Source organism: Diceros bicornis, chromosome 17 (genome assembly GCF_020826845.1).
Source record: "Diceros bicornis minor isolate mBicDic1 chromosome 17, mDicBic1.mat.cur, whole genome shotgun sequence".
Lineage (NCBI taxonomy): Eukaryota > Metazoa > Chordata > Mammalia > Perissodactyla > Rhinocerotidae > Diceros > Diceros bicornis.
The window spans coordinates 52054274-52081188 of NC_080756.1; the positions used below are offsets into that span (position 1 = coordinate 52054274).

Sequence of the window (26915 nt, forward strand, 5' to 3'; positions counted from 1 at the left end):
GAATCCAGATGCAGGCCAAGTACAGCAGCACGAGGGACATGCTGGATGCTGATGGGGACACCACCTTGAGCCTGCATTCTCGAGCGTCTACTACAACCCAGCGGCCAGAGCCGGAGCGCACAGGTACTCTGCCTCCCAGAGTGGAAATTGGCCAGCCCCTTGAGAAATGCGTGAGATGAGCTCTCTCTCCTAGGAATGTACAAAATGGAGGAAAGAGAGAAAATGCATTCATGATTTACAATAATATGTAACTGTGTACTTTTCAACTTATGTGCCACATATATGAACATCTGAAAAATTAAACTCAATATATACACAGATGTTTGTTTTTCTAAGATTTGATTGCTGGCAGAGTATTTTGCAGTTGAGAGTATGTTGCTTTTACCAACTAGCTATAGCATACTAGGTGAGATTGTATGTACAAGTAAAGCAATGTCCCTTCCCCTTCCCGCCTTCCCAGGAAGGCCAAATCCAACGCTGTTTTATTTACCATCTGTAATCTGATCTGGAAATTTATAAAGGCTACATTTTTGCTAGTTTTGAACTCATGGCTTTAGAGGGAGATTTCCAAGCAGACACATCAACCCTGGTATTTTGTTATTATAATTCTGCATCCTGAAGTTGTGAGGCCTTGAGAGTCATGTCAACATCAGGTGTTTGGTTTTATCACCTTTGAAATGAGGAGAGATTAAAGCAAATGCTTTCTAAGGTCTCTTCAGCTCTGAAATTCTGTAATTTGATGATCTAAACAGTGTACTCAGATGCAATTATATCCCGTCCCATTCCCTTTTGTTCTATTGACTCTCATAATATTATTGAGATGATTGAATTAAATTATGAAAATATTTAATTGTAGTTACATTTAGCTTCCATCTTATGCCTTTATTTCCAATAATTCACTCTCTGACATAGTAATAAAATATTTATTTTTTCAGTCCTTAGTAGAGATAATTCGCATACATAGAGAAGGATCTTATTTCTTGGGCAACTCAGTCAAACTAAGGCAGAAATCTGACTTGAGTTCTAGTGAAAAGATCTCACACTGTAATACAGGCAAGACTAGATTCTAGTACAAGATATGCCACTTACTGTGTAATATTAAAGTTATTAAGTAGTCTAGGGCTTCAATTTCTTCATTTGTAAAATGTTAATGATAGTAAACATGTATATAGTGATTTTTATGTGCCTCTCATTGCTTTAAGCACTTTATACGTATTAATTCATATTAACTTGAACCAATATTAAATAGAAGTAACAAAACCTCTCTTATAAAGTGGCTATGAGCTTATCAACCAAGGTTGATAAGCTATGTAAAGTCCTTGGTGCGTTGCAGAGACATTAAAAATGTGTCTTTTCAATATTACATTCTTTGAGAATTCTCAGTGTTCTGCTTAACATTTTTGTGTCAGTCTGCATCAGAGAGAGACTCATTCAGTGCCTGTATCTTCATGTCCTTTCTCTTTTGACCATATCCACATTTTCTTCACCTCCATAAATTTGGACATACACTTTTTCACAGTTGTCTTCCTTTTCCCCTTTATAAAATAACTTTTAAGTTCTCTTCCTTTCCCTACTAAACCTTTCCATTCACTTTCTATCCATTAAATGATCCCCCACCTGAGACTCACTGACGTGGCTTTTTTTTTTTTTAACTAATCTATCTAGTAAACTGTGAGGAAATACGGGGGATTTCCAGCCTCCTTGATGTGAAACAAAGTGACAACTTTGGAATGTCTGTTTCTGTAGCTACCAGATACAAGTAATTGGATACAATATGTTTTCCTCCAACAAATCTTCTGAAGAGTCAGCTCTTAGGGCTGTGGTTTTAAATGCCTTGTGTATAACCTCATTTTTCACCTTTGACTAGAGCGGGGAACTCTCACAAGGATTAGTGATCAGCATAATCAGGAACAGGGTGTACAAATAAATTCTGCTGAGGTTGGAGGGTGGAGAGGGAGGTGGAGCAGGATAAAACACTAACTGAAACATCTGGCAGCCTTTGTGTAAAAAGTGGAAATTGATACAGTAGGAATAGAGGTTACAAAAAAGTGTCTTGGAGGCAAGCGTCTGAAAATAGTTATATTAGCGTACATGTATGATATCTTGTTTTTATTTTGTAATAATGCAAATATTTAGAGGAATGTCACTACAGAAGTCTAATTATTTCTTAGGAAAATAGATCTGATATAACTTTGCTGTTAAAAATAACAGAGCAAAAATTGCTCTGGGAATTTTTTGGCAATGCAGAGAATTCAGATTCAACATAATGTGGCACAATTATGACTGGAAAATTTTAATTTTTATTTAGAATTAAAAATAAATTATATACCTTCATTTCTTTTCTAAACTTTCATTTTTTTCAATATAAAAGTTATGCTTGTGTTAAAAAAATGCCAAACAATTAGGAAGCTAGAAAGTAAAAATGAAAGACAACACTCTCATACCTTTTTTCCATAAACTTATGCTGGGGGTGATGTCATGCCAGGCATGTCGGCAAAGTACTGAGGATATAATGCCAAATATGATATGGTCCCTGTTTGTGAGGAAACTTAAAGTCTAATACAATTCTTGACTAAGCAATAAGTGTGATAAGGTGCCATGATGGAAGGATGCACATGGTACAATGGAGAGCTTGGTCACTTCTATCTGACAAGAGTAGAGGAGATCAAGGAAGGTTTGAGAGAGGGAGTGAACATTGAATTGAGTTAACTTTAAGGTGTTCCACATGATATGGAAGCAGAAGTGGGAGAACTTAAAGGGTTGGGGGCACTACAGGCAGACAGACACATGGGAGGAAAGCCATGAAGGTCTTAAGTAACTTTGTGTTTTTAGAGAACTATAAGCAGTGTGTTGTGGTTGATGTGTAGACTTGGAGGGAGGAAGCTTGACAAGAGGTAGGTCTGGAAAGTTAAGGAGGATCTTTTATGTCCTACTGAGGTATTTTGATTCTATTCACTAGGTGAAATGAGGTCACTGAGGAATTTAAATAGGAAGTAACATAATCAATTTTGGTTTTTAGAAGACCATCTATACTGCAATGAGGAGGATGGATTGAAGAAGTATAAAACTGGATGAGCTAATACCAGATTTTGCATTAGTCTAAGCATGAGATTAGAAGAAGCTGAACTGAAGTGGTATGGGAACGAGGAGGAGGAATCAGATGTGACAGATGTTGAGGAGGTAGAGTTTAAAGAATTGGTGACTGGTCACATGTGGAAGACAAGGAAAGGGAGAGCAGAGGTTGGCTAGGTTCCATCTGATGTTATGTGCGTGGTGCTGCCATTAACTGAGATAGCCACTATAGGAAAGATGAATTCAGTTTGAGTTTGCGATGCCTATAAGAGAAGGCACACACACTGGAGTTGCCCAAAGGCACTTGTATGTACAGGATGTGATTCAGAGGTAAGGATTCTGAGCTACATATATATATGAGAATTGCTGGCGTTCAGTTAGGAATTAAACTTCATAAGAATGAGTGAGATCACCGAGGAAGAGAATGTAAAATGAAAAGACAAAAGAAGAGAAGAGAAGAGTGCCAAGAAGAGAATCTCAGAGAATAGAACAATTAAGGGCCAGGATGAGCAAGAGATTCCAATAAGAGGTAATAAGAATGGATGACAGGGAGTGGTAGAAGCTGGACCAGGAGAGGCATCTAGGAAGCCAGGAGACAATAACTTCAAGAGAAATGGAAAAGTCAATGGTAATGAATGGTGAATCTTTAAAATAATAAACAATAAATCTGCAGAGAGTTCAAGTAAGAGGAAGCCCCAAAATAATTTATTGTCTTAGCAATGAGGAGGAAAACGGATTATTGGTAATTTTTAATAGCAGAGATTTGAAGGGAATTGAGAGGTAGGAAAATAAACAATTTAAATCATTGTCTTTTTCTCTCTTCCTTTCTTCTTTTTTGAGGAGCCTGGCTGTAAAGAGAAGAGATAAAGTGTTATAGCTGAGGTATTATGGGGTTGAGTGAGTGCTTTGTAAAATTGTTTTTTAAGGTATGGGAGATTTTAACTCAATTGTAGCTTGAAAAGAAGTGCAGGTAAAGTACTTTGCAGAAATAGTATACCAAGGAGAGAGAGAATGAAATAACTGATGGGCCAAAATTCTAGCTGGAAACTGAATGTAATCCTATCAAAAGAATATGAAAACCAATTTGGGTTTAAGAAAAAACAAAAAACCTTTAATGAGAAATTCAAGTTCCATTTTTTCTTTGTTTACATTAATTACAATATTCTCAAATTTTTCCTAGATTTTTAGTTTAATTTCCTCAACTACAGCATAAACCCTTCATTGCTGAGTCATGGCATAAATCACATCTAATTGATTCAACAAATCTTTAAAGTGCACCTACTTAATATCAAGCACTATGGTAGGCACTAAGGAGACCCTGTTTGTGAGGTGCTTAGAGAAGTGGAAGGAATAATCTGAATCAATAATTATAAGAAAATGTGGTGTATTGCTATTGAATATGTACAGGAGGCCATAGGCGCAAACAGGAATGAACAAGTTAGTGACTGTGTTTAAGTCATGTGCATATTTTTGCAAGAAGTGGCATTTGATCCTGGGCTACAAGGCTGAGTCGAAATTTTCAGATGGAGCAAGATGGAGCACTGGGTGACCTTTCCATAGTGAGGACCTCATGTGCAAAGATAAAAGCAGAGAGGCAAGAACTAATCTGGGGTACACATCAGAGATTCAGCGTATTGATGGGTAAAATTAAGAAAGACAAGTTCAGAGGGAGAAGATGAGGTGTTAATTTTGAATTGGAATTTAGATCAGGATAAGATAATTTTGAGTATCATCAGCAGAGTCTAACATGAGGGCAAGGTGGACACTTGGGCTGAGGAATGAACAGTCCTCAAGGGGAGTAGGTGTATGAGGGGGATTTGGGAAGATGAGGCTAAAAAGCAGGATGGGATCCTACTATGCAGGCCCTTATATAGCACGCTAAGAAACGTTTTTCCTTAAGTAGAATGGAGAATGTATGATTTAAGGTGGCTGCTACTGAGATACTTCACAATATAGAAGCAAAAAGATGCAAGTGGTAAAACACTATAATTCCATTTGGAACTGCCATATAAGGGCAAATATTAATGTAAGATTTGTTGGGAAGATAGGAAAATGATTAAAATGTTCAGCTCTGGAAGGAGAGTGCTTAGATAGCACTTCTGCCGCCATCACTTGCTAGCTGTGCAACCCTAAGCAAATTAAGTACTTGGCACTTCAGCTTTCTTAACCAAAAAAAGGGTAAAAATAGTGCCCTCTTGAATATTTTTTGGCAGATTCAAGTGAAATACTACAGCATATATAACACACTCAGTATCATCATCAGTAGCTGTGTGCCCTTGGGTAAGGTAACTAACTCCTCTGGGACTCAGTTGCCCACATCTAAAATGGGGATTATCATAGTATCTACCTCATATGGTGTTTGTAAGGATAGATGAGGTGATTCATATATGGCATTTATCACAATAACTCAAGGAATTTTAGCAATTATAATTTATAGTAATGTTATTTTTGAATTATATTTCAGAAATGAAACTCCTTGACTGGGATATAAAATTGACTAGCCTAAATTTACTTAAAAGAAAAATATAATTGAGATTTTAATTTCTGTGAATCAAAAACTCAGTAATATTCTGGAAATAGCTTATAGGTTCTTAGATGTATATATTTTTTGAAATAATAGGAATGGTAACACCCATTTAATTTTAGAGAGAATGAAAATAGCAAACATTCAAAATAGACTCATAAGGGAAAGGAAACTTGCATTTTCATGAACACCGAAAAATACTCCCAACCCGTGGAACCTTGAACAGCCTCACAAGAGAAGGTTTACTATGTGCCATATGCCGTATGCCACTAGTTTGTGATGTGGTTTTGTGCAAATTATTTAAATTCTCTGTGTCTTTTCCGGCTTTTAAGATTCTTTCTATTTCAGAGGAATAAATAGACTACGTTTGGTAACGTCTGTTTCATTTTTTGTTGGCCCTGGGAATGGAGGTGAACAAAATTTTCCCTCTCTGGTGCCTGATGAAGAGTAACTGGTCAAGTATGACAACTCTCTTCATCCACAAAGTTTCTTAAACCTACAAGGAAATCTGTATTCAAAACTTGTCCTTAGCACTGTTGCCTTTTATAGTAGAGTTATAGTAAAAGGATACAGGAAAGGGATGTTTTTTCCTGCATATATCTTATTATTCCTAGGGATGTTTATATCATTCCTTGGCCTGTCCACACCTCTTTCTAAACATGCCTCAGGAGACAGCATAGGGGTTCTCTTCCAAAAACTAAAACCACAATAAAGCCAAGCCAAACTGAGGTACCTCCCAGGCAGCTTATTTTTCTTGTTTTAGGTGGGAGTAGTCCCTAGAGAGAGACCTCATGATCAGGGGCACTTAGAATAGAACTCAGAAACATTAAACTCATAGTTAAGAAAAGAAAAAAAAAAAATACCGAGAGGGAAAAACAACATCAAAGAAAAAGAAAAGTGAAACTTTCAACTCCATAGTCTTTTCATCATGGAAGCGTAGTTTCCTAGGAAATGACCATACCTGCTGTAGAAATTCCATAGGGTTATGTTTCTCTGGGTCTCTAGATAAAACAGGGAGGGATTGTGAATATTAAGGGAGAAGAGAAGAAGAGAGAGAGAGGGAGAGGGAGATAGAGAGAGAGAGGAGAGTCAGAGTGGAAAAATTTTCAAATGATCAGGGAAAGATGATTCCTTAGAAGAGAATTTTTAAAACTTTTGTTTCCTTAGCAAAAAACATACTACATTTCTTTCTTTTTCTGTCCTAGAGGCAAGCTTAGGAAGGATCAAATATTTATTTTTTACATGGATATAATTATTATTACATAATGTTCTAATCCCTAAAGTCCATGCTCTCGCTTCACAGTAAGGATTTAAGTTCATTCTTTTTGATCCTTTGGGCAGAAAAACAACATCTCCCTTGCCCTCAATATTATACAAGCGAAAGCAGGTTTCTTAAGGGGTAAATAATTTGGTTGATTTCCATAGTTCTTCTTCTCCTTTACCTTTTTAAAATTATTTCTAATTTTGACAAGGGAAATATTAATCATAAAAAGGGACAGCATTTTTTACATTTTTTATGTTTTTGAGATATGTAGTACTCTAATTAGGTTAGAGCAAAGGTAGACAAGCATATAACAGAGATATTTATGTATAACAGACACATGCATTCATTCAATCAATATTAATCGAGCTTATTTCAACTGATGCTGAGCTATGATAGGGACTAAACAGACAATAATCTTTTTCAAGAAGGAGCTTACTTTCTGCTGGGGTAAGACAGATATAAACCAAAAGAAATAAGTAAGATATATAGTATATTTGACGGTGATAAGACATATGGAGAAAAATAAAGCCATTGTTGGTGGGTCCATATACGCACTTGCACCTCTGGAATCTAGAAACATCCACATGGTTAATTTTCTTGGGCTATATAGAAATTTAAAAAGACTTAGAGTTTTGGAGATGATATTTAGCTTAAGCTATATTCTGCCCTCTGATCTTGTTCTTTTATACTCTGACTTGAGATACTCTTAAGGTCAATGCCATGAGAAACCACCAATTTCCAGGAAAATTTAGACCAAACTATATAGGCCAGTTAATCGAAGGAAACAGAGGAGAAAGCAAATTTCTCTCATATTTGTTCATGATACAGAATCTCGCATAAGTATAGAAACCAGTATGACTGGGAGATGTATTTGTCTTAGTCTGCCCTCTGCTGACAGAAATATTGTTGAAAAGTCAGTCGATTTTTAAAAAATCAACCTGTAAAGTTTAACTTTAGATAATCCTCTGTGCTCTGTAAAATTTACATAGTTTGGGTAATATTAATTTTTCCTAATTGCATTCTTCATTCATTTACTCATTCAAATATGTATCCAAGCCTTATGTGCCAGGCAGTATTTTCAGTACTGGAAATACATTGGTGAATAAGATAGACAAGATCACTATTTTAAGGAATGTACATTCAAGGGGGGAGGGGATAGACAGAAACAAAGTCATGAAAATATTACTTACTAATCTAATTTTATAAAAGCATACATAATGGCTGATGTGCTAGAAATGGACTCATGGACCTCTCCTGAGGATGTGTTATTTAAATGAAAAGCCGAGTAACAGGAAGCAGCCTACCAATAACCAATCTGAGGATTAATTAATTCGGGGGTAGAGGGCAGAGCTAATGCAAAGATACTAAGACAGGGACAAGCTTGTTTGGATCAAGGATAAACAGAAGCCCATTGTGAGTAGAGCATTTGGGTGAGAAAAGATTAGTTCAGAAATGGATGAAAGTGCTAGGTAGGGTCCAGATCAAAAAGATTCTTGTAAGTGCAATAAAGCTATTGGCAGTTTTTAAGTCAGGAAGTACCATAATCAAATTTCCATTTTTTAAAAAGAGGGACCTGGGTCTTTGTGAAAAGTGATGTGAATTTTGTTCTAAAAATAATGCAAGCCATTGAAAGTTTTTATGAAGGAGATGATTATCAAGAGAAAATAAGATTCACATTTTAAAACACATCAATGTCTGCCCTCTGATTTTTACATATTTTCTCTACCAGACTGTAAGTTCCAAAGGATAGTGATCATATTTTCTATTTCTATGCTATTTTTATTTATCATTCCCCATTTAGAAATAATATTTAGCACAAATCCCTGTACTTATATTATGTAGAGGACTTTGCTAAGGAGGAAATGAAGTTATATGTCTTTAATCTTTTTGTTTTAGAACCTGACTTAAATTCCCAATGGAGTGAAACACAGGTCATGAAGAGATCAGGGTTTGTTTGAGAGTTTTGCTCTTCCTTTGTTTCACTTTAATCACAGTGCTAGATGCTACCTGTACCTGATTTAGGGGCTTCCTTGTTAGACATCTTACGTCATTCAGATTGATAAATGAGCTCACTATGTGATGGGTTTACTCTTGACTCAGCAATTCCTGTAAGGCAAACTTGTGGGGATGTGGGCAAGGGAAGGATGCTGGCTATAGATTTTTTTTTGTTTTTTTATTACTTAACTGGTGCAAAATTGAAATAGCTTAGATCCATCCTTGAGAAATTGATGATCATGTCTTTATAATCTATTTTTGAAGAGATATAAATCAAATGAATGAACAAACAAAATCCTTACAAAGAAATCCTAAAAAGAAACAGCAAAGAGATCACGTCGCTTTACTGATATGCAATTTGGTCTTTAGAAGACGCATACATGAAACTTGGGAGGGGGATGTTTTGCAAAAGTAACAAGTTAATTGCATCTCTTCTCTGATGTGGAAAATTGTTCCTTGTTAAGGCATTTTCATGAGAATCTTTTATAAATCAAATTTTAACAAAAAGAAGATTATGCAAACAACCACATAAAGATAATGGTAATGCATAACTAGATTCAATGCAAAGTAGGACTGGGTGAGTGGGGAGGATAGAAATGGGTGGGGCTTGTCAAAGTATCTAGCTGTGATAAGTGAGGCTTGGCATAGAACTTTATGACAATATTTCTGAGGACATAGGGAATGTTTTCTAGCTCCTGATTACTGTTCTGCAGAATTTGTTCCTTCCCAGAACCAACTCCTCTCACTTGCTTGCTGCTGATGTAGATCCAAGAGGAAGAAAAAGCGAAACCTTGCCTTTTCTTTTGTTCCCTGCAGAGCACCAGCCCCGCTCTTCAGCTTGGCGTCCAGTGGCCCTGACCCTGCTGGCTTTGTGCTCGCTGCTGCTGATTGGCCTGGCAGCACTGGGGCTTGTGTGTAAGTCTCCGCTCTGACTTGGGGGAGGATCCCGGTTCCAAGGTTTGTCTAGGATGAGAAATATTTGTTATAGATTTTTTTATTTTACTTTAATTCTGGAGCCTGTGGGTAATTCAATGTACCTTACTCTAATGCACCTATTTAAATGATGAGTAGTAGAAGCATTAAAATACAACAATCACTTGCCAGCTAGACTTTTACAATCTTTTTGAGACTAGAAGGTTTTTGTCTGTTTGTTTATATGTCAATATTTAAAATCATCAATTTTTAATAAATGCATACTTCAGCCCTTTCCCATTCCACAAAAGAGTAGAGCAGCAGTGGTTTTTGCTCTCAGTATGCATGGTGCAGCGGGCCAAGCAGAGGGAAGAAATTTCATTTACATTCCGCCCCCTCCATGTAAGGAGAACAGACTAGGTTTTTAATCACTGTAACATTTTTTCAAAAAGTCCAGGAAGTTATGGAATCATTTTGCAAACACGTGTGAAAATCAAACAAGGACGAATACATGTATAAAAGTCTTTAAATTTCAAACTCGTAAGGACAAAGGAAAAAACTTAAAAAAGGAAGTGGGCAAATTTGCTTCATCAGATTGAGACTCTACAGCAATGTTTCCTGAACAGTTGAAGAAGGTAGTTCAAAGTAAAAGGCCACACAGACAAGCACATTTTAATGCCAAAAATTGCTTTTTTTAAAGGAAATTTTAGAAACTTGTTTTGATCTTAAATTTTAAAATGAAAAAAATAATTTCTTAGTATTTCCACCTGGCCCCAAAATTTTTACTTCATTTTGATAAAACTATTGTTTTTGCAACCATCATTGTTTTTAGGTATATAAAACAACTCTCATGATTCCTGAAGGATTTCTCTACTTAGATTTAGAAACCTGAAGTTTAAAGCTAAGCATTGAAATTTTCTAGCCAAGTGATACTAAGGAAGTTACTTGTTCTCACTGAGTCCAATTGCAGCTCTATAAAAATACAGAAATGATAATATGACTATTTTAATGATTGAATGAGATAATGATATATGGTACATTGTCAATACTCAATATAATGATCAATACATAAATGGACCTGTGGTTGAGTAATGGTTTGAAAGTATACATAAAAATATTTACTGAGTAGTAAACTTGGTTAAGAAATTTATTCCTGAAGTTAGAAACTGTTATTATGACTCCACATTTTCAGATAAGGAAACAGACTTGGAGAAATTAATTTGCCCAAGGAAAATCCAATTTATTATGTACTACAGTCCAAACTTGAATATAGGCAATATGAGATCTCAGAGCCTGAGATCTTAAAGAAATACTGTTTTGTCTTCCCATATGTAGAAAATAGAAATAGAAATGAAGAAATAAGCTGTCCAATCTGACTTGGTAACTTGGGTCAGTTTTTCAGTTCTACCAGCTCTCCAATACTCAACAAGACAGCCTCTTTAAAAAGGAAGAAAGATTGGGGAATCTCTCCCGACAGCTGCAATCTCTCCACGCCCAAAACAGGAAGCTTGCAGAAACTCTGCAGCACGTGGCTGAAAAACTTTGTCGAGAGCTCTATAACAAAACTGGAGGTAAGAGAGTCCTGATCACTAGGCTTCCCTCTGGCCTCAGAATATCTGTCAGTATAGGGCTGACTTTCCCATCAGGATCGGGGAACCGTGTAGTTGTCTGGCAAACTTAAGAAAGAGTTCGGGCATCCAGATCATTTCCAGTTACTAGGATCATTTAGTTCAGATACATCTGTGTTGTAATACATGAAAGGATTCTTCAAATTCAGACATTTTGAACAATAAAAACAATTAACAAATAACCCAAATAACACCGCGAGTAAATAAAACACAGGTTATTGCTCAATTTACCTTGGCACATAGAGACCTAACAGTAGTATACATTTCATAATGTGTTGACAAATCCTTCCCCATTAAGAAGTTAATAAACTCATAACCATAGTGCTCAAACTTTAAGAATTATACAGGGATCAGGTTGAAATACTGTTTAAAATAAAAATCAGTTTAAAATAAAATACAACCGCTCAGCTAGTATTTATTAAGCACCTACTGATGTGCACCATGCAAAACACACAAGGCGTTCTGCTCTCATGGAACTCTTGCTCTTTTGGGGTGGTGGTAATAAATAGATTTAAAAACATAAAATAAGATGACCAGCTTGTCCTAGTTTGCTCAAAACTTTTCCAGTTTTAATACTCAAATTCCCACATTCTGGGAAACCCCAGGATCCAGGCATGCAAGAACGGTTAATCAACCTAAATATAATATATGAAAGGATAATCTATCCTATGGGAAATAAAGTAGACAAGGTAAGGGAGATCGGGGATTCAGGGATGGTGGGTTGCTAATTTAAATAGGGATATCATAAATTCCTAATTAAGATGATAATATAGGAGCAAAGATTTGAAGCGTTGTGGGAGGTAGCCATGTAGATATACGGAGAAAGAATAAGCCAGGTAGGGGAAACAGGATATGCAAGAGCTCTAAAATGTGAAAGTATCTCCGTATTCAAGGGGTAATAAGGAGCCGGTGTGCCTGGAGCAGAGCGAGGGATTGGAAGACTAATAGGAGATGCGGTAGAGATTATTTATGGTACTAGGGGACATTGTAAGGGATTTGGTTTCTATTTTGTGCAAAATAAGCGTTCATTACTAGGCTCTAGAGCAGAGGAAATACATATCTGACAAGAGTTTTTAAAGGCTCACTCTGCAAATATGTTGAAAATGGACTAGAAGAGAGAAGGATAGAAACAGAGAAATCACATAAGAAATGGCTATTGCCATAATCCAGGGAGAGATGATGGTGCCTCCAACTAGAATATTATCAGTGGAGACGAATGCGTGATGGGATAAAATAGGGTCTGAGATAAATAGAGGCGTCAAAGATATCTCCAGAGTTTTTGAACAAAGCAACTAAAAGCATAGAGATGTGATCAAGTGAAATGGGGAAGAATTCTGTGGTTATGAGAGGGAAGAGTAGGAACCAGGAATGCTATTTTGGGCATGTTGAATTTGAATTATAATTTAGATATCCAAGCATGTCATATGCCAAGGTACAAGTAGGCAGTTTGATTTATAAGAAATAAGATATGGGCCAAAGATATAAATTGACTTACAAAGAAAATCTCCTAAATTCTTTATTTAGAACTTTGTTTTACCTCATGAAATATTTCAAATATATGGAAAAATACAAACCAGAATATAATATCCCTTTGTGTATCGACCACTTAGATTGTAACATGTTACCATTTTGACACTGGATTGTTTTTATTTATTTTTTATTTTTATTTTTTTAAAGATTTTATTTATTTATTTATTTTCCCCCCAAAGCCCCAGTAGATAGTTGTATGTCATAGTTGCACATCCTTCTAGTTGCTGTATGTGGGACGCGGCCTCAGCATGGCCGGAGAAGCAGTGTGTCGGTGCTCGCCCAGGATCCGAACCACTAAGCCATGGGGCCGGCCCATGACACTGGATTGTTTTTAAAATAAAGACATTTTTGTGGATATGATTGAGTTCCCATCCTACCGTATACCGACAAGGGACTTGGCCACAGGTCCCCAACTCTCACAGGCCCAAGGCCATGTGAGACATTAAAACCATGGCTTTCCAGGCCTAGTTCCTATATTTACAATCACTACCCATGGAGTCCGTCTCACCCTTGACCTGTGCACTTATTTCTCTGATTTTGATGCCCATCTTAATTTCTGACACATAGATATTTACCATTCTAATTCATGCTCGGCTTAGTGTTTGTGCAATTTTTTCTAAAACTTTATTTACCTGTGCTTAGAATGAGAAAAGAGTTCATATCCCATTGGTATGTATTGCATTTTCAAAAATCCTTTTACTATTATATAACAGGATTTTGAGGAAGAAAATTATAGAAACTTCAGTTGTTTCTTTTTTTTTTTAGGAGAATTGGTATCTTTATTTATCTTTATTTTTTTTTTTAGCAATAAAGTTTTTTTTATAATTTTTTTATTGTGAAATTTTTGTTGTACATTATTGTTTATCAGTCACCATATAAGTGCATCCCTCCACCCCTTGTGCCCACCCCCTACCCCTCTAGCCCCTGGTAACCACCAAACTGTTCTATCTGTCCATGTGTTGGTTTATATTCCACATATGAGTGAAATCATGCACTGTTTGTCTTTCTCTTTCTAGCTTATTTCACTTAACATAATACCCTCCAGGTCCATCCATATTGTTGCAAACGGGGCAATTTTATCTTTTTTTATGGCTGAGTAGTATTCCATGGTATATATATACCACACCTTCTTTATCCAATCATCAGTTGAGGGACACTTGGGTTGCTTCCATGTCTTGGCTATAGTGAATAATGCTGTGATGAACATAGGGGTGCATAAGCCTCTTTGGATTGTTGATTTCAGGTTCGTTGGGTAGATACCCAGTAGTGGGATAGCTGGATCATAAGGTATTTCTATTTTTAATTTTTTGAGGAATCTCCATACTGCTTTCCACAGAGGCTGCACCAGTTTGCATTCCCACCAGCAGTGGATTAGGGTTCCCATTTTCCCACAGCCTCTCCAGCATTTGTTGGTTTTTGTGTTGGTGATTATAGCCATTCTAATAAGTGTAAGGTGATATCTTAGTGTGGTTTTGATTTGCATTTCCCTGATGATTAGTGATGTTGAGCATCTTTTCATGTGCCTATCGGCCATCTGTATATGTTCTTTGGAGAAAAGTCTGTTCATTGCCTCTGCCCATTTTTTGATTGGGTTGTTTTTTTGTTATTCAGTTGTGTGAGTTCTTTATACATTATGGAGATTAATCACTTGTTAGATATATGGTTTGCAAATATTTTTTCCCAGCTGGTGGGTTCCCTATTCATTTTGATCCTGGTTTCATTTGCCTTGTAGAAGCTCTTTAATCTGATGAAGTCTCACTTGTTTATTTTTTCCATGAGTAGACATGGAATTCAAAAAGATCCATTTCTGGCTGATGGTGAGTAGTGTACTAGCTATATTTTCCCCCACTAGTTTTATAGTTTCAGGTCTCAGCTTCAGGTCTTTGATCCACTTTTAGTTAATTTTTGTGTATGGCAAAAGAAGGTGGTCTACTTTCATTCTTTTGCAAGTGGCTGTCCAGTTTTCCAAGCACCATTTGTTGAAGAGACTTTCCTTTCTCCACTGTATGTCCTTAGCTCTTTTGTCAAAGATTAGCTGCCCATAGATATCTGGTTGTATTTCTGGACTTTCAATTCTGTTCCATTGATCTGTATATCAGTTTTTGTACCAGTACCATGCTGTTTTACTTACTATTGCTTTGTAGTATGTTTTAAAGTCAAAGGGAGGATTGTGATGCCTCCAGCCTTGCTCTTCTTTTTCAGGATTGCTTTAGCTATATGGGGTCTTTTGTTGCCCCATATGATTGTTAGTATTCTTTGTTCTATTTCTGTGAAGGACGTCCTTGGGATTCTGATTGGAATTGCATTGAATCTGTAGATTGCTTTAGGTAGTATGGACACTTTAACTGTGTTTATTCTTCCAATCTAAGTGCATGGAATATTTTTTCATTTCTTTATGTCATCATTGATTTCACTGAGTAATGTCTTATAGTTTTCATTGTATAGGTCTTTCACTTCCTTGGTTAAATTTACTCCTAGATAGTTTATTCTTTTTGTTGCAATTGTAAATGGGATTGTCTTCTTGACTTCTCTTTCTGTTAGTTCGTTGTTGGTTTATAGAAATGCAACTGATATCTGTAAGTTGATTTTGTACCCTGCCACTTGGCTGTAGTTGTTGATTATTTCTAATAGTTTTCCAATGGATTCTTTAGGGTTATCTATATATAAGATCGTGTCATCTGCAAACAGCGAGAATTTCACTTCTTTGTTGCCTATTTGGATTCCTTTTATTCCTTTATCTTGCCTAATTGCTCTGGTTAGAACCTCCAGTACTGTGTTGAATAAGAGTTTTGAGGGTGGACACCCTTGTCTTGTTCCTGTTTTTAGAGGGATGGCTTTCAGTTTTTTGCCATTGGGTATGATATTGGCTGTGAGTTTGTCATATATGGCCTTTATCATGTTAAGGTACTTTCCTTCCGTACCCATTTTGTTGAGAGTTTTTATCATAAATAGATGTTGGATCTTGTCAAAAGCCTTCTCTGCATCTATTGAGATGATCATATGGTTTTTATTCCTTATTTTGTTAATGTGGTGTATCACATTTATTGATTTGCGGAGGTTGAACCATCCCTGTGTCCCTGGTATAAATCCCACTTGATTGTGGTGTATGATCTTTTTAATGTATTGCTATAATCAGTTTGCCAATATTTTGTTGAGGATTTTTGCATCTATGTTCATCAGGGATATTGGTCTATGGTTTTCCTTCTTAGTATTGTCTTTTCCTGGCTTTGTTATCAGGGTGATGTTGGCCTCATAGAATGTGTTGGGAAGTGTTCCATCTTACTCTCTTTTTTGGAATAGTTTGAGAAGGATAGGTATCAAGTCTTCTTTAAATGTTTCGTAAAATTCTCCAAAGAAGCCATCTGGTCCTGGACTTTTATTTTTTGGGAGGTTTTTGATTACTGTTTCAATCTCTTTACTTGTGATTGGTATATTCAGGTTCTGTATTTCTTCTTGATTCAGTTTTGGGAGGGTGTATGAGTCTAGGAATTTATCCATTTCTTCTAGATTGTCCAATTTGTTGGAATATAGTTTTTCATAATATTCTCTTATAATCTTTTGTATTTCTGTGGTATCTGTTGTAATTTCTCGTTTTTCATTTCTAATTTTATTTATTTGAGGCTTTTCTCTTTTTTTCTTTGTGAGTCTGGCTAAAGGGTTTTCAATTTTGTTTATCATCTCAAAGAACCAGCTCTTTGTTTTATGTATCCTGTCTACTGTTTTTTTAATTTCAATTTCATTGATTTCTGCTCTGATTTTTATTATTTCACTCCTGCTGACTTTAGGCTTTGTTTGTTCTTCTTTGTCTAATTTGTTAGGTGTAGTTTGAGGTTGCTTATTTGGGCTTTGCCTTGTTTGTTATGGTGGGCCTGTATTGCTATGAGTTTCCCTCTCAGGACTGCTTTTGCTGCAGCCCATATGAGTTGGTACAGTGTATTTTCATTTTCATTTGTCTCCAGATATGCTTTGATTTCTCCTTTAATTTCATCGATGATCCATTGGTTGTTTAGTAGCGTGTTGTTGAGTCTCCGCAGCTTTGTCACTTTCCTGGTTTTTTCCTTGTAGTTGATTTCTAATGTCATGGCATTATGGTCTGAAAAGATGCTTGTTATGATTTCAATCTTCTTAAATTTATATAAGCGTGCCTTGTTTCCCGACATATGGTCTATTCTTGAGAATGTTCCATGTGCACTTGAGAAGAACATGTATTCTGCTGTGTTTGAATGGAGAGCTCTGTATATGTCTATTAAGTCCATCTCATCTAGTTTTTCATTTAGGTCCATTATTTCCTTATTTGTTTTCTGTCTGGATGATCTGTCCATTGATGAAAGTGGGTGTTAAGATCCCCTACTGTTATTGTGTTGTTGTTAATATCTCCTTTTAGGTTTGTTAATAGTTACTTTATGTACCTTGGTGCTCCTGTATTGGGTGCATATATATTTAAAAGTCATATGTCTTCTTGGTGGAGTGTCCCTTTTATCATTATATATTGCCCCTCCTTGTCTCTCATTACCTATTTTATCTTGAAGTCAACTTTGTCTGATATAAGTATGGCAACATCTGCTTTCTTTTGTTTGCTATTAGCTTGGAGTATGGTCTTCCATCCTTTCACTCTGAGCCTGTGTTTGTCTTTAGAGCTGAGATGTGTTTCCTGGAGGCAGCATATTGTTGGATCTTGTTTTTTAATCCATCCCCCACTCTGTGTCTTTTGATTGGAGAGTTCAGTCCATTTACATTTAGGGTAATTATTGCTATATGGGGGCTTGTTGTTGTTATTTTATTGCTCTTTTTCCGGTTCTTTTGCATTTGTTTTGTTTCTTGTCCTGTGTGTTTTGGACTACCAATTTAGTTTGGTAGTTCTGTATGGGGTTTCTCTTAGTTTTCTCTTTCTTTATCGTGTCTGATTCTGTTCTGATTATTTGGTTAGTGGTTACCATGAGGTTTGTATAAAAAATCTTGTGGGTGTAATAGTCCATTTTTTGATGGCCTCTTATTCCCTTAGACTAAGTCAATTTGATCCCTTTCCTCTTCCCCTTCTAAATTATTGTTGTCACATCTTATTCCTTCTTGTGTTGTGAGTTCGTGTTTAACATGATGAGGTTGTATTTATGCTTGGTGCTTACCTTCCCTTGATCTTTGGTTTTATAATTAAGTGTTTGCTAATCTATTTTGATAGAGGACTGCAATTTTTCTGGTTTTGTCGACCTATTTTCCTCCTTGTTCAAAACTTTGAAGCCCCTTTCTCTTTTTTTCCTGAGAGATGGCGGCCTTCTTGAGCACTTCTTACAGTGAGGGTCTTGTGGCAATGGACTCTGTTAGCTTTTGTTAATCTGGGATAGTTATTACTTCCCCATCATATCTGAAGGATATTTTTGCTGGACAGAGTATTCGTGGCTGAAAGTTTTTGTCCTTCAGAATTTTGAATATATCGTTCTATTCTCTCCTAGCCTGTAAAGTTTCTGTCGAGAAATCGGCTGAGGGCCTGATAGGAAGTCCTTTGTATGTTGTTGTTTTTTTTTTGTCTAGCTGTCCTTAATATTTTTCTTTGTTGTTGACTTTTGCCAGTGTTACTACTATATGCCTTGGAGAGAGTCTTTTCGCGTTGATATATTTAGGAGATCTGTCTATTTAATTCACTGGTATTTCCAGCTCCTTCCCCAGGTTTGGGAAGTTCTCAGATATTATTTCTTTGAACAAGTTCTCTGCTCCTTTTGCCCTCTCTTCTCCCTCTGGAATACCTATAATCCTTATGTTGGATTTCCTAATTGAGTCAGATATTTCTTGGAGAGTTTCTTCATTTCTTTTTAGTCTTAGTTCTCTTTCCTCCTCCATCTGGAGCATTTCTAAATTGCTGTCCTCGATACTGCTAATTCTTTCCTCCATATTGTTAGCCCTGATGCTTAAGGCTTCCAGATTTGTCTTTATCTCCTCTATTGTGTTTTTCACCTCTAAGATTTCTGATTTTTTTTTTTTTATAGTTTCAATCTCTTATGTGAAGAAACTCCTGATTTCATTGAATTGTCTGTCTGTGTTTTCTTGTATTTCATTAAGCTTTTTTATGATGGCTATTTTGAATTTTCTATCATTAAGGTTATACATTTCTGTGTTTTCTGGGTTGACTTCTGGGTGTTTGTCATTTTCCTTTTGGTCTGGAGATTTAATATATTTTTGCATGGTGCCTGTCGGTGTTGGCTTATTTTTCCTCACAGTGAAGATATATGGTTGCAGTTTCCTCTTGCTGCCGCTGGGTGAAGGTCAAGGGCTATGTATTCTGGCCTACCTCAATCTGCAGGCACTGTCGTTGGCCCCTGGCTCATCTGAGGCATGGCTGAGTGGAGGCTGCTGGGGGGGAAACGTGGGAACAGCTGAGACTGGAGTGCAGCTGGGCCAACACAGCTGGGTCTCAGGTGCGGGTGGGTTGAAGCAGCTGCAGCTGAAGTGCTGCTGGGCCAAGAAAACTGGAACTGGAGTGTGCTGGGCTGAAGAAGCTGGAACGTGAGTGTGCTGGGCCAAAGAAGCTGGAACTGGAGTGTGCTGGGCTGAAGTAGGAGGAGCTGGAGTGCTGCTGGGCCAAAGAAGTTGGAAAATGAGTGTGCTGGGCCAAAGAAGATGGAAGTGGAGTGCGCTCGGCCAAAGAAGCTGGAAGTGGAGTGTGCTGGGCCAAAGAAACTGGAAGTGGAGTGCGGTGGGCTGAAGTTGCTGGTGCCAAGTCAGCTGGAGCCAGAGCACAGGCCAAGCTAAAGCAGCTGGAGTCAGGTGGAGGGGGGGAGGTCAAGCCGGAGGAGCTGGGGGCGGGGCACGGTCCAGCTGGAGCGGCTGGGGCTGTGGCATGGTGGGTCCTGAGCTGTGCTGCCTCTGGTGCAGGGGTGCAGACTCGCCCTGCTGCTGGTCGGGCCTGGGCACCTGGGGGCCACTGCCTGTGGGGGTGGGGCATGGTCACGCTGCCCCTGCTGGTGGGGCTTGGGCACCTGGGGGCCGCAGCCTCTGGGGACAGGGCTGAGCTGAAGCACTGCTGTGCTGAAGCGCCAGTCGGGCAGGCTGGATGGGGGAGGGGTACTTACTTTTGCCTCCCCAATCTCAGAGGTTTCTCACCTTGCTGTTGCTCTCTGCTCTCCTGAGGGGCTAGATTGTTGAAACTACCCTCGCAACAATTCTGCTCGCTCCGTAAGGGGATTCCCTTGGGCTGTGAGAGGTCTTGGAGAGCACTGGTTTTCACACAGCGAGCCACCCCTCCCCCCTCCTCTGAGAGCCACATGGTCTCAGTCTCTGGATTGCAGTCCTTGGGGAAGGAAGGGAGCTCCTCTTACCTCCTTTGACTTAGTCTGGGGATTCCAGAACCTCATTCCTTGGGTGTATGGCTGCCTGGGTGCCTCAGACATCCCCTGTGTTGTGTGAATAGCTTCTGTTGGAATGTAAATGTCCTTTCTGTTGTGTCTTAGACGGGGAGAGTTCAATGGAGGAAGCTCACTCTGCCATGATGCTGACGTCACCCCCAGTTGTTTCTTAAATACAATGCATATTGAGTTTCTGAATATGAAAAGTTCTTATGAAATTGAATATCCTCTCAGTATGCTGAATTACATAGGGCAAAAAAAAAAAAGGAATTCCCAATCATTCATTACTAGTTTCCATACTCCATGAAAGCAGGCAGTGTCTGTTTTAATTTCCACTGTATACTCACTACCAATTACAATTCCTGGCATGTAGTGTGTGTTTGGTAATCATTTGTAGTTATCATTGCTGGGAAATTGAGTATCTAAGAGAAAGAGAATCAGTTCTTTCTTGAGTCATCAAGTACTTATGTAATTTCAAGAGAAGAAAGCCAGCAGACCTGGGTAGAAAATAACTTATTAAAATCATTTTCTTTCCAAGAACACAGATGCAGCCCTTGCCCAGAAAAATGGAAGTGGCATGGGGACAAATGCTACCAATTCTATAAAGAGAGCAAGAGTTGGCAGGGCTGTGAATATTTCTGCATTTCTGAGAACTCGACTATGCTGAAGATAAACACACAGCAAGTGCTGGTAAGGTCCTGAGGCTTGGTCATTATTTGAAGTATTCTCGAAAAGAAGTCTTTAAAAGAGCTATACAGGAAGATTCTAAGGAGTCAATGTCCACAGACTCTCCCACTTATTATAATCAAGGCCTAAGACTTATTCCTCTTGCTTTGAATGATCCCCTGAGGTATATAAAAGGAGTTCTGTTCTCCACAAATACCCACCCTTTGGAAACATGAGAGAAAGCTCTTCCAACTCCCCATGAGTCAGGAATCAAATGACAAATGTCTTAATTTCTCATCTCTTTTGGTTTGGGTAGGAAGAGAACAATATTGATGCCATGTCAGGAAGATGAAAATATCACTTCCTGCTCTTCCGTTATAAAAGTGACACAGCTTTTAACAGAAAAACATTTAATTAAATCATTGCCATAATCTGCAAATAAATATCTTGTCTTCCAGAAGTTTATAGCCTAACATAGACTAGTCAAGGCAGATATGAAAATAAAACTATAAATTGGCATATATTAAGTACGCACAATCAAAGTACACAATTAAAATGGGTGTGATTATTCCCCTTTCTCTTAACGTTTATTGTTGTCTTTAGGTTTAATTCCTCAAGCAGTGTGACAATTATTTATTCATCATTATTTTAGCGGAGGTCTTGGCACAGAATAGGTTATTGGCAAAGGCTTAATTGAAATAAATGCCCAGCTAACTATGCAAACTCAACATACTTTTAGCTACATCTTAATTTCTACCCACTTCCTGAAATCTGTGATGAATGAAACACTGCTCTCTCTCTCATCTACTAAAATAATATGTTTCATCCTTTCTTGATAGCTCAATTTAGGCGGAAATGGAGGCAATTTATTTGACTAAGACAATGTATCCTAGCATAAGAATTCCTAATTTTTTCAATTCTCTTTGTTTCCTCCACCTCCAGCACATAGTGAGGACTCAGGTATATAATTGAACTATATACAATATTAGAAAATATTATTGAGAAAGTTATATATTTTTTCTTATACACTTCATATGTTTGTATATATTTAAATCACTTTCGTATGATTCATTTTCAGAACTTTTAATTTGAAAAGGACACTGTTCAATTTGAAACAATGTTTTCAACAACAGTTTTTTTTTTTTTTTAAAGATTTTATTTATTTATTTTTCCCCCAACGCCCCAGTAGATAGTTGTCTGTCATAGCTGCACATCCTTCTAGTTGCTGTATGTGGGACGCGGCCTCAGCGTGGCCGGAGAAGCAGCGCGTCAGTGCGATCCCGGGATCCGAACCCCGGGCCGCCAGCAGCGGAGCGCGCGCACTTAACCGCTAAGCCACGGGGCCGGCCCAACAACAGTTCTTTTGATATGCCTATTTCATGACTATTGCTTAGGGGTAGTTTTATTTATATTTCCAACAGTCTTTTATTGAACCAATATGTGCCATTAATTATCTGAGGGGTTGAGGATATAAAAATGAATAAAACAAAGTATATGTCCTTAAGAAACCCATAGTATAGTGGCAAGGAAAGACATAAAAATGGGTAACTCTAATAAATGTAGGTAATTTATATAAATTTCTACGTTAAAGAGTGAGACTAGATAGAAGGAAGTAAATAACTTTAAAAATTCAATATGGATATTAGGAACAGAAATTATCATATATATGGCTATATATGTGTATATAAACACACAAAAAATATATATATACATATATATGAAAATTTTCCCTTTCTCCCCTTCCTAGTCTGAGATATAAATCATCCTTCTAAATTCTTCTTTTGCCTCTTTTTGCATTAAAGTATATTCATTATTCTTTTCTCTTTCCTGGTCAGTTCCTTTCACATTTATTTATAAAGGTTACTTCTCCATTCCTACACTTTTCCTTCCATTTCCCAGAATCACTCTCTACATCTCTTTGTAAATCTGCCTCCTATATTTTTTATATCAATCTTAGTGCTTAATGCTGTGACTTGAAAATAATGTATCATTTATAAATCTTGGTTGATGTGAGTCTTGGTTTCAGAATATCAGTATATATTCCACGATTGTTAAGACAAAATAATTCATTAACCTGGACAAATTAGCTGTCCTCAGCACAGATGCTTTTTCTCTTATGTGTACTATTGTCTTGTGTAGTACACTATCATGAGTAGTGCTATCATGTGCTATTCTTGTATTAAGTGCTGGCTGGCCCTATACATCTCTGTGTACATATACACGCTATAACACCTCTAAAGCTAAAGGTTTTCTTGTGTGCCTTTCACAGGAGTTTGCCATGCCTCAGAGCTACTCTGAGTTTTTCTACTCTTATTGGACAGGGCTATCCCGCAATGGCAGTGATAAGGCCTGGCTGTGGATGGATGGAGCCCACTACTCCCCTGAACTGTAAGCCTTCAGAACATTTGATGGGAAAGGCATTTAATAAAGAGGTTTTGCTTGAGTGACAGAGTTCAACAATTTGGTTCAACAAGCATTAATGGAACATCTGCTTTGTATTGGATACTAAGTTTGCAGGAGGATGTCTAGAGATGGATAAAACATAGTGCTTGCTCTGGAATGGCTTGTAAACCAGTGAGGGAGACAGAGAACAAAATGTTAGTAAAATAGTAGCGACAGTTCTCTGGCTGGCTGCTTTCAGAAGTTTGTATTTTAGGGCCTGAAGTCCCTTAGGGCATAATTAAGTGTCTGGGATTTAGAGACAGAGAGACAGAGACGGAGACAGAGACAGAGACAGAGACAGAGATAGAGATCGTTTATGGATGAATAAACTGAAGCCCAGGGTGTAACGGTAACTTGCCACCAGGTCAGACAATGTGTCAATATCCAGAGATAGTATAAAACCCAGATTTCTTGGCTTTCTGTACAGTGAAATGGGGAGCATATCTTTAAAAATACAGTCTCTGAGCATAGATATACTGACAATATAAACAGTAATATTATAAAAAATTAGTTTTACTTATGTGAGCATTTAGGTAGGAGTGTTCATGGTATCCTTTGAAATAGGTAAATGTAATATCTATACCAAAATATATTACAATTTAAAGCCATGTGAGAATATATTTGTAAATGATATATCTGATAAGGGGTTAATATCCAAAATATATGAATAAATCATATGATAACTCCGTATCAAATAAACAATCTGATTAAAAAATGGGCAGAGGACCTGAATAGAAATTTTTCCAAAAAAGACATACAGATGGCCAACAGGTACATGAAAAGGTGCTCAATATCACTAATCATCAGGGAAATGCAAATCAAAACCACAGCGAGATATCACCTCACACCTGTCAGAATGGCTATTATCAAAAAGACAACAAATAACAAGTGTTGGTGAGGATGTGGAGAAAAGGGAACCCTCATAAACTGTTGGTGGAAATGTAAATTGGTGCAACCACTATAGAAACTCAAAAACTTAAAAAATAGAGCTACCATATGATTCAGCAGTACCACTTCTGGGTATTTATTGGAAGAAAATGAAAACACTGATTCGAAGAAATATATGCACCCCTATGCTCACTGAAGCATTATTTACAATAGCCAAGATATGGAAGCAATCTAAGTGTCTATCAGTAGATGAATGGATAAAGAAGATGTGGTATATATATATATACAATGGAATATTATCCATAAAAAAGAATTAAATCCTGCCATTTGTGACAACATGGATGGATCTAGAGGGTATTATACTAAGTGAAATAAGCCAGACAGAGAAAGAATATCGTATGGTTTCACTTACATGTGGAATCTAAAAAAACAAAACAATTGAACAAGCAAAACTAAACAGAAACAGACTCATAGATGCAGAGAGCAAAGTGGTGGTTGCTAGACGGGAGAGGGGAGAGGATAAGGTGAAATAGGTTGTGGGGATTAAGAGGTACAAACTTCCAGTCATAAAATAAGTAAGTCATGGGGATGTAATGTACAGCATAAGGAATATAGTCAATGATATTATGATAACTTTGTATGATGGCAGATGGTTACTAGTCTTATTAGGGTAATTATTTTGTAGTGTATATAAATGTCAAGTCACTATGTTGTACACCTGAAACTAATACAATATTGTATGTCAACTATACTTCAATAAAAAAAAAAAGCCGTGTTTGAACAGATGCCTTTCTTCTCTATGTAACATATAGGATTTGTTCTCCCAGGAGACAGGACATATTCAGTGTAATCTTTTTTATTTTACAGTTAAGTACACTGAGTCACAGAGAAGGTAGATAATTTTTCAGGTGGCAGTAAAATCATATGATAAATTTGGATTATACACGTATCTTCATTTTAGTTAGAAACAGTTTTTGTTGTTTTGGGTGACCTGCTGCTTCTAAGAATAAGTATGAAAATTGAGGGACTGAAAAGGAAGAGCTTGGTGACACCATATTTCCAGTAAACTCATTCTGGGTATCTAGTCTATAATTTTATTAAGCTAGGAATACTCTCTATGTACTTTCTAGCTACTTAACATTTCATTTTAGAAATAAACTGTGTTAAACTAACTTCTTTTTTTCTTTTTTAAGGTTTGAGATTATAATAGACTTCACTAGCCTGAGAAGCAGAGACTGTGTGACCATCCTCAATGGAAAGGCTTTCTCGAAAGACTGCAGAGAGTTGAGGCGGTGTGCTTGTGAGAGAATAGCAGCAAAAGTGAAGCTTGAGAGGCTCCATTAGCTTCTCTGAACCATAGAGGTGATTGACTCTCCAGCTACAAATGCAACTTCAAGCTTCCTCCAGAAAACCTGAAGATCAGAACAAAAGTCAATCTCTTTATGTGCACCTCTTCTAGTTTGGTTTCACTTCCTATTTCCTTCCATTTGATCCATGTTCATACAACAATTCAACAAAACGGTTGAGCCAAACCATCTCAATGCAAGAGATATTTCAGACATTGGGAAATGGAAAAAAATCAGGAAAGGCAATCTCTCTGACTGGTACAAGAAGGTTTTTTGTGTTTCCTGTTCAGGATCACCAGCACTTCTGAGTTTGGATTCATGCATATATTTTCCAGTCACAAAGAAGTCCTATTTATGTACCACCAAGCAGCCTCAGAAACTCACAAATTTGTTGGAATCCACCTTCTTAACTTAGAGATAACTTTCTAGTGTTCTTCCTTCTCAGCATCGACTATCATCTTCCGGTTTCCATGTCTTCCTTAATACCTGGAGAAGTGAAAAACTTACTGAAGTAGCACAAATAAATGTATGTAACATTCTTTGTCCCAACAGTCAAGTTGTCCATGAGGAATGAGCAATCATTCCCTATACTGTGCTACCAAATACACAGCTAATTCTTTTTGTTTGCTTCGGTTCATACTTTTCCCTTCCCAATCTCTCACTAAAGCCCCCGTCTTCTATGTCTATGAACTGCTTTCCGCTGGGATAATTCTCTTTATTAGAATCTTAACTTTTTACAAACATACCTCCCCATGTCCACTTAAGACTCCAATAATTGTCTCCTTTCTCTAGCAATTTGTCACAGGAAAGAACTATTCTCAACTCAGTTCCATACCGGAATTACTGTCCCTGATGCTCCCTTCAGAGAGATTGATGGTGCCGGCAAAAGTCAATCTCTTTACGTGCATTTCTAATAGTTTGATTTCTGTTCCTGTTTTCTTCCATTTGATCCATGTTTATACCTTTCAGGTACTGAAGATTTAATAATAATAAATGTAAATAATGTGAATCGTGTGTCATTTTAGAATGGATTCGTGATTTGGGGAAAAATTCAGTGTGGAGATGCTCTTTAAAATATGATAGCAATCAGTGTTTTGATTGTTTGTGCCTTGCTAAGAATTTGTAGGGACTCTACAAGAGTACTGATTATTTGATTATTTGGGGGAAATAAGACGTCTTTGAGATGCATGCTGTCTTCAAGAGGATGGTTTTAACACTTTCCTAAAATGAAATCCTTTGAGGCAAGTTTATGTCCTTAACACATGGCTAAAGATGAGTAAAGTGAATTGCGATAGGGTAAATTATCCACTCAGG

The 26915-nt window shown here is 37.2% G+C and overlaps 1 protein-coding gene across 2 annotated transcripts; it reads left to right on the forward strand.

Moving 5' to 3' along the window:
* On the forward strand, nucleotides 1–26543 carry CLEC1A (C-type lectin domain family 1 member A). 2 transcript variants are annotated; one of them, XM_058558817.1, is made up of 6 exons: nucleotides 1–123; nucleotides 9672–9770; nucleotides 11162–11338; nucleotides 20798–20949; nucleotides 23195–23313; nucleotides 25449–26543. In XM_058558817.1, exons 1-6 carry the CDS (start codon nucleotides 9–11, stop codon nucleotides 25597–25599), a joined length of 813 nt encoding a protein of 270 aa, XP_058414800.1. In that variant the 5' UTR covers nucleotides 1–8; the 3' UTR covers nucleotides 25600–26543. The 2 variants fall into 2 exon arrangements, with proteins under 2 accessions (XP_058414800.1, XP_058414801.1); XM_058558818.1 differs by lacking the exon at nucleotides 9672–9770 and having other exon boundaries at nucleotides 9–123.
* The last annotated feature ends 372 nt before the right edge of the window (nucleotides 26544–26915 follow it).